This window comes from Henckelia pumila, chromosome 4 (assembly GCF_033568475.1).
Source record: "Henckelia pumila isolate YLH828 chromosome 4, ASM3356847v2, whole genome shotgun sequence".
Lineage (NCBI taxonomy): Eukaryota > Viridiplantae > Streptophyta > Magnoliopsida > Lamiales > Gesneriaceae > Henckelia > Henckelia pumila.
Genome location: NC_133123.1, coordinates 130,932,560 through 130,941,138, shown reverse-complemented (window position 1 = coordinate 130,941,138; position 8,579 = coordinate 130,932,560). Strand labels below are relative to the sequence as shown.

The 8,579-nt window shown below is 33.6% G+C and overlaps 1 protein-coding gene across 1 annotated transcript; it reads right to left on the bottom strand.

The window, feature by feature from the left end:
* Window positions 1-1,302: 1,302 nt before the first annotated feature.
* On the bottom strand, window positions 1,303-4,531 carry LOC140861755 (uncharacterized). The gene is made up of 7 exons (XM_073264769.1): window positions 4,361-4,531; window positions 4,120-4,231; window positions 3,895-4,007; window positions 3,634-3,753; window positions 3,314-3,543; window positions 1,555-1,630; window positions 1,303-1,332 (listed from the first exon to the last, which is right to left on the bottom strand). The coding sequence occupies exons 1-7, from the start codon at window positions 4,529-4,531 to the stop codon at window positions 1,303-1,305; spliced, it is 852 nt and encodes a 283-aa protein (XP_073120870.1).
* Window positions 4,532-8,579: the final 4,048 nt, after the last annotated feature.

The following is an 8,579-nucleotide window of genomic DNA, read 5'->3' as shown; positions in this document are numbered from 1 at the left end:
TTAAAAAAAATTTAAATTTATTATATTTATTTAAATAACCCACTTAATTCTTATTCTATACAATTTCCAAGTCATACCCTGTTTATGTACAGGATAAAATAACGTTGTATCTTTTTAATTGTGATAATAAACGTACTCTATATGACATCATTGAAACAAAATGGAAAATATTGGATCATATGCCAATTATTAGATATATATCTTTAATTAACACTAGTATCCTATGTACACGACGCGTGAGTAGGAATTTTTTTTAAAATTTTTTTAAAATTACTTAAAATAAATTTTAGATATTATAATTTTTATATGATTTAGGTTGTTTATAACAACATGATGCTGATAAATTATTATAATAAATTTTTTTCTTGAATAATAATATTAACTCAAATAAAGATAAATTTGATATTGAATAAAAGAAGGGACCATAACACTAAAGAGACTCAAATTTAATAATATATATATGGAAAACTGCAATTTTGGTCATGTATTTTTGTAATTTTGCGATTTTGGTCCTCTATGTTTTCATATTTCAGTTTTAGTCTTGCATGTTTCGATTTTTGGCAATTCGGTCCTTTTTCTTCGAAAATGCTGACGTGACACTATACACGTCAGCTCCACATCAGCACTCCATTGGTGGCACATCAGCGCCACATCGAAAAAAAAAAGACTAAAATTGCCAAAAAAAAGAAAGACACCGGACTAAAATTGAAATCTGAAAATGTAGAGGACAAAAATCGCAAAATAACAAACATACAAGACCAAAAAAACATTTTTCTCATATATATAAATATAGCAAATATAGATATATCATATATGTGCGTACCTGTTCTCTGGGCCCAACTTCTTTCGAAACAATGCTCCTTAACTGGAATTAACGTGTATACTCAATATTGATTAACACACACACACTGAAATAATATTAATATATATATATCAAACAAATTTTAAGTCGACGATAGAAATTGGAAAAGAAAATGGGAATGGAAGAGAGTTAGAAATGATAAAAGAAAAACGAGGAAGAAATACGTTTTCTCATATGAATTCTGAGAAAATATATGCGCATATAATAGTAATTGTCGAAAATCAATTAGTAAAATCATCCGAGGGCACCAAACATGCATATCAACCAAACACAACCCTTGATACATCTTGTGGAGAAAATATAATAATAATTAAAGCAATAATTCATTGGAAAAAGTGCAATTTTGCTCTTATAATTGTCATTTTGCGATATTTTTGGTCCGATCTTCTATATTATTAAATTTCAGCTTCCATCCTCTCTTTTTTTGACAGTTAATTTAGTCATTTTACATTGAGAGTATTGAAGTGACACTGTACACAAGAGCATCATATCAACACTATTGGCCTCAAGTCAATACCAAATAAAAAAAATGACCAAAATCGTAAAGAAACGAGCGAGCGTATATTGACCGAAAAAGAACTTTTCCCCAAATTATTTTCATGTGATGAGACATATGGTTGGTTGAAAATAAATTGCGTTTGGAGCAACAAAAAAGATAATTAAAGGGGATGATGAGATTTGGTAGTACGTACCGTTAAGAAATTAAAGCATGCACAATCAGCAAGGGTGGTAAAGAAGGCAACACAAGCAGCAATGGCAAATGTGCCGCTGTAATAATTAAAACCAATTAATGGCTTCAAATTTACACACACACACACACATCTATATATAAATATATATAGTAAGAGTTTTGTTATGCTGTCCACCAACTGTGTCAACCTCTGTGCCTACCACTTGCAATAGTTGAGTGTTTTATACATGGGCACAGAGGCAGCTGGCACGGTTGGTGGGCAGCATAGGAAAACTGTATATAGTAATATTTGAAATATAGTTAAAATGGTCCTGTAAGTTTGTTCATTTTGTGTTTTGATCCTGACGTGACATCAAAAAATGCTGACGTGACAATTAAAAATGATTAATGATGATGTGTTTGTTGTGACATCAACAATTATATGTTATGTTTTCAAAACTGGACTGTACGAACCTGTTCAACCGGTTCGATCTGGAACCGGTCACTGATTTGATCCGAAACACTCCCAAAAACCGTTTTAATGGTTGAAATATTTTTTTAAGTTAGATCAGTTTGATCACCGGTTCGGTTATAAATTAGAAACATTGTTTCAATGAAGAATTAAGGACTAAAAACCAAAATATAACTAAACTTACAGGACCAAAACTCAAAATTGAATACTTACAGGACCAAATCACAAAACATGAAAACTTACAGGACTATTTTGACTATTATCCCTATTTATTTTGGTACATGAAATATTATAAATGATTTAGTTGGTACATAATCAAATTAAAAAAATCAAGTTTACCCTTAATCTAAATCGCTATTAAGTCCAATTACTATTAATAAAATTTGATTAGATAAATGATTTTATTTATTTATTGATTACTTTTAAAAATATCATATTTATTTAAAATTATGTCATGATAAATAATTTTCAATTCAAATTATACGTACAACAAATGTTGTAATAAATTGATGAAAATATCATAAAATAAATATATGTCACCGCAATCCGTTGATCTTGTTTTTAAGCTATGGAAGCAAATATAATCAACATGTTAGTTTTTCGAAATCTGGTATAGTTTCGTAGGAATTAAAAAAAATTTCAACATTAAAGATTTAGATCATGAAAAAACAAATTTCACTCATTATCTATATTTACGTGATACTAATGTCCTATAATTTCTCCACTTGATTAAAAAATTTGTAGGTTTATATTTTTTTCGTAGTTGAATTTAAATATAAATAAATAAATAAATATTTATTCTATTTTTTGTTTATCAGTATTAAATATATTTTAGTCGTGTATTAATTTATTTATTGAGTGTTGTTTTATTAATATATAATTTTTATATCAATTTTTTAAAAAAATGGATAAATATTTAATATTTATTAAAAATATCATTTTATTATATATTATAAAAATATATTACATTGAAATAAATAATTTATTAATGATTAATATTTAAATATATTATAAAAATAGTATTTTAAATTAATATAAATTTATTTTTACACTTTTAATCAATAAAAAATACTTCGAATAATAAATAGTGCATCTAGTTGAATTTACAAAAAATAATTGAATTAAAAGCAATTGTACTAAAGGATTAAATGGTTTTTTTAGTTGGATCATGTATCAATTAAACTATTTTCAATAGTTCATGATGTACCAATTTGATAGTTTATCAATAATTCGTGTATCAAAATGAATTTTAATATATATATATATATATATATATATATATAATCTTTGATATTAATCAATCACGTACCAGGTGTTAAGCAAACGAAATACATCCTTTGGTGAGGGATGAAAGCCTACTTTGAAACTACTTTCTGTAGTACTCTTCTCCTCCTCCTCCTCCTCCTCCTCCTCCTCCTCCTCCTCCTCCTCCAGCAACCGCCTCGCTGACATGTCTATACGAGGAGTAGTTGCTACAATATCCTCGAGAAAGACTCTCATGTAAACCAGTGTAGATATGGATACAAGGGCTCCAACCTGCATGCAGCCTACATTTTTAGTCGAGTATATAGTAGAACTTTTAGGAAACACTTCTCAGCTAGTTTTTTCTTAATAAGATTTCAAGGAAAAGTATATATGAGCAATGGAGAGGAAGCGAACGGCTAAGGTAGAAAATATATTGGCAGCGTACATTACTCCATATAGCACTGAAAATACTCCCACACGCTTTTCTTCTGCTACACTGTCTGCCTGAAACAACATTAATTAATTAATTAATTCATTTCATTTCATGCATATATGGTTTGTATCGTAGGGAAGAGTTACAACTTGTCTGATTAAAAATTGTACTTACGTTTTAATTAATGATTATTAATATTTGTTTAAAGTTACCAAATAACCAAGAGCGAGGCAGAAAACTCCACTATCTGTAAGCATAGCAGTCAAAGTCCTGAATGCGTAGTATGCATAGAACCAGTTCTTGGTTCTCTTCCACGCCAAGATTACTGCTCCAATATGGTATAATTAATTAAATTTTGAGTAAATTCATAAGCTAGCCATGCATCAATTAATTAAGACGTACAGAATATATATACACACATGCACACACACACGTACCTGGTGGAATAATGGTAAGAGTAATGGGGATCGTGGGTAAATTTTTCCTACCATAGGAATCGGAGAGATTACCCAGAAGTGGCATCATCACCGCCGAACCCAACCCAGAAATCTACAATAAAATAAAATAAAATACAGTTGTATCTATATATTATATTCATTAATCAAATATATATGTGTACTAGCTAGCTAGTGTTTTTGAGCATATACGTATGTATGGACTGTACATATATATACTAACGGCCTGCTGGAAACCGGTGAGGTAGAGGGCGAGAGAGCACTCGTCTTCGCCACGACATACGGCTCCGACGGTGACATCCGCAATGGCAGGAACAACCAAAAATGTGGTGAAACTCGACAGGAAGACGGTCAAAAAGAGGTGGCTCAATCTTGCCCACTCACCGACATCCATCTTGAATTTATATGTTGTTTTGATTGAGGATTTTGTTTTCAACCATTGATGTACTTTTACATGCTATGCGTGTATATAGATGAAAATTTTTGGTGTTATATATATATATATATATAATTTAAACCGAATTGGATATATAGTTGTAAATTGCTTGCAATTATCAAAGTTTTCTAGTAAATATGTTTATGAAAACAGAAGAAGATGAGATGTAAAAAGATCACGTACATTTCCTTCGAACTTCCATATATATCTGCCATGCCATGCCAAATATTCTCTGCCGATTTCATTACCTCATTAGTATTTATTTGGTTCACTTTGACGACGAAGTCTATAAATATGTAGTAACTCAAATCTCATTTTACGAGCTTAAAAGATTTCATGATTAAGAAATTTTAAAATGATTAATCAGACAAATAAATCGACTCCAGGATGTCAGATAATGGCCCAAGAGTCAAAGTTGACTCAGGTAGTTCAGAAGGTCCAAAAAATTCGGACCAAGTTCGGAGGCTTAGAGAGAGATCGGAACCACCGAACAAGGATCAGAACTTTCGATGAGTTAGGCCATGCACACTAAAGACGTGTCGCCAGCGTTTGACACGTCTCATGCATGAGAACGGAATGTCCAACACGTGGATCGGAAGACATGCAAGTTCGGAGCTTCTGAACCCTTACCTATAAATAGAGAACAAGATTCTCACAATTAATGTGTGTTTGGATGTGTTTGAGTGTGTATCTGTATATATTCTTAGGATTTTAGCCTTATACTCGAGGACAGGGCGATAGCGAGGTGCTACGGGACTTGTAGCGGAGCTGTTCTTTGGGTCAAGGCCTTCAACATTAGTGGGCTGAAGACGGACGCAGACTTGGACTGTAGATGCTTGTACATCTAGGCCAGTTGATTGAGGTACGTAAGTACTGACTGAGATACCCAACAAGTATGTTTCATATTATGTGTTATGATACATGTTTTACTGATTTGATATATTATGATGCATGTACATATTCATGTTGACCCGAGTCTCTTTCGAGATACTTTAGTAGTAGGGTTGCTCATCCCTACATTCCTTGATATACTGTCTGACATCGGAAAATACCGTGATGACGGGGACTGACGCTACGTTGGACCAGACGAGTGTGTAGAGGTACCCAGCGGAGTTGATCCTAGATTGTACTACATGCTCATTGGCGGCCAAAATGAGCATATATCGTATTAACCAGTACTCTGTCATTTAATGCATCATACTAGGTTTGTATACTCGTGCTTATTGTATTGAGCGTAGTCGTTCACTTCCTTGTTTTTGTGTTTGTTGGACACCCCATTCGACAGGACATATATGCAGGTTGACCAAAAGAGAGATCAATGATTAGTTGATGACCAGAGATTGGTAACAGGGGTCGTCGGTGATTTCTAGATTAAGATTCTATTTGGTATTATACTTTTACTCTGGTTTTTTTCCGCTTAGTTGTTAGTATGATTAAGTTTTCTAATTACTATTAGTGCATGCTTAAGATTCTGGTTAATAGCTGATCCGAGTAGGTTCATTACAATATACCTGACGATCCTAACAAGTTACAGTTAGTTTAATAATGGGAAAATTGTAATTTTGGTCCGGTATGTTTGTCACTTTACGATTGCAGTCCTCTATATTTTCATATTTCAGTTTTAATCCTGCATATTATGATTTTGCAATTTCAGTCTTTTTTTAAAAAATGATTACATGGCTCTGTACACGTCAGCGACACATCTACATTGCATTGGTTCCACATCAGCGCCACATCGGAAAAATGACTAAAATTACCAAAAAATTAAAGATAGCAGACTAAAACTAATATCTGAAAATATAAAGGACCGAAATCGCAAAGTGACAAACATACATGACAAAAAAATAATTTTTTCTTTAATAATATATACAATTAATTAGGTGGTTCGTTCGTTCCATTAATTATTATAAATATATATTTTATAATTCTCCTGTTAAACTAAATGTCTTAAATTTTAAATTGAATTAGGTGGTTAATTAGTTCCCACTGTTCGTTCCATTTATTTGCAACCTGGAAATTTGTCACTCTCTATAATTTATTTTAATACATGCATTAATACATGCATTGATATTATCATGTCTGGCGATCGATGGATATTGATGTAGCAATAAATTGATATTATCCGAATAGATAAAATCTAGGTAACTTGTGAAGATTTGGATAGCTGGATCAATACTCGAACTGTTCCAAAGTCCGAACTTCGTGGGTTGTTACCTGCATCACAAAGCAAAGTGATTGGTGTGGGGGGTTGCCCAGTGAAGACACTCCGACGCTCAAGTCAGTATTTGCCCAATAAAAGTTCTAGAGGACTAGAGCATGTGACTATAGAGTGTGTATCTTAAGAATGAGAGAATTTGAGCTATTTATAGATAGTCGAAGAGTTTCATGGGCTTGAGCCTCTTATGAGCTTTTAGGAATTTATTGGTCTTGATAAAGTGTCCAAATAAATAACAAAATAATATGGGACCCAAATGGATTGAGTCACTGGGTTTGGGCCCGGGAGAAAGTCATATTGAATAATAACCCATCATAAGCCCCCCCACTCTCGGGCATGTCGTGTTAGCGAGATGACCGAGAGTAGAAAATTTGGAGATACCGTTATGGAGTAATTGTAGTATGAATGTGTTGCAATTGAATTGTAGATAGTAGGAAGCAAAGTCCTAGTTGAATTGAAATTTTTTGGATTCATAGTCCTGTCTGAATAAGTATCGTAGAATTGCAGTAGGATTGTGGTGTAATAGGATAAGAATCAAAGTCCTGTCAAAATACTAATTGTAGAAACTCGGTAGAACTCAGGCTGAATTACCATTATAAATTCACCACCCCAGTGTTTCCATCACAACTTACTAACTCAATATTATTTTTGAATTTTTTATTACATAATTTGCATGAGCTCCTGTCAAAAATCTTTAAAGGAGATATAATTCATTGGATGCACATGACATGTTCGTATCTATTTTTTCATCACGTGCATGTATGTGTGAAATATATGACAATTTTGTCTCTCTACTCTCCAATTGCCAATGTGTATTGTGTATGTATATATGCGTCTATATATGCCCTGTATATCCAATCATCTCCACCATCATAAAGGATCATTGGCGGATGGCTAAAGCAGCGCATGCGGTGGGCAGGTGACGGCTTGGGCGAGTGGTGATCCGGCGATGACTCATGTCGATTTCCAGCCATGGATTAGCGTCCAATCTTTTCCTGATCTGGCTCGACGGAGGCGGCGTTGCTATGTTGTTTCTGTGCGAGGAGCTTGGCCACGCGAGGAGGATGGTGATTTCTGGTGTCTCTCCCGTCGAGTTCCAGCCATGGATGAGCTTCTAAGCCTCCAGATCTGCACTCGACGGGATGAGGGTGGTGGTTGCTATGGAGGAGGCGACGCTTGGGTGATTTCCGATTTACAACCTTGGAGTTGATTTCTCGAAAGTTTCCTGATCTGTAGGGAAGAGAGGTGCGACATCAGATCTTGGAGATGAGGTTCTCGCTTCGGCAGTAGATTGGAGAGAGGAGAGAAGCGGCAGTTATTGGAAATGGGAGAAACAGTGGCGGCCTTGAGAGGGAGTTCTGGAGCTCCGGCGACGCAGTGGCGGCGTGGCGATGAATTTTTTGGACGGTGAGAGGGATGGATAAATGCATGTATATACACGAATATGCATATACACACATGTTGTTTGTTGTTGATAATAATTATTTTATTTGTGTTTAAAATCATGGTCTGCTTTATCATAAAATCGTGAGAATTTTAATTTTCTCACTTTTACAATTTTTGTCTAATATTTTAAAAATATTATGACTTGGCTAGTTCATTGAATGCTAGTGGAAATGGTGTACTGTATATATATTTTTAAAATATATATATTTGGTGGGGTGTCTATTCCGGGATAAGGTATTGTCCTTGTTGAGGGTAACCCAAAATATCAGCCTGTTTGTTGATCTAGCGGAACATAACGATGATTTTTTTTCTAACACTTGTAAGAGAAAAGATGTGATAGGATCG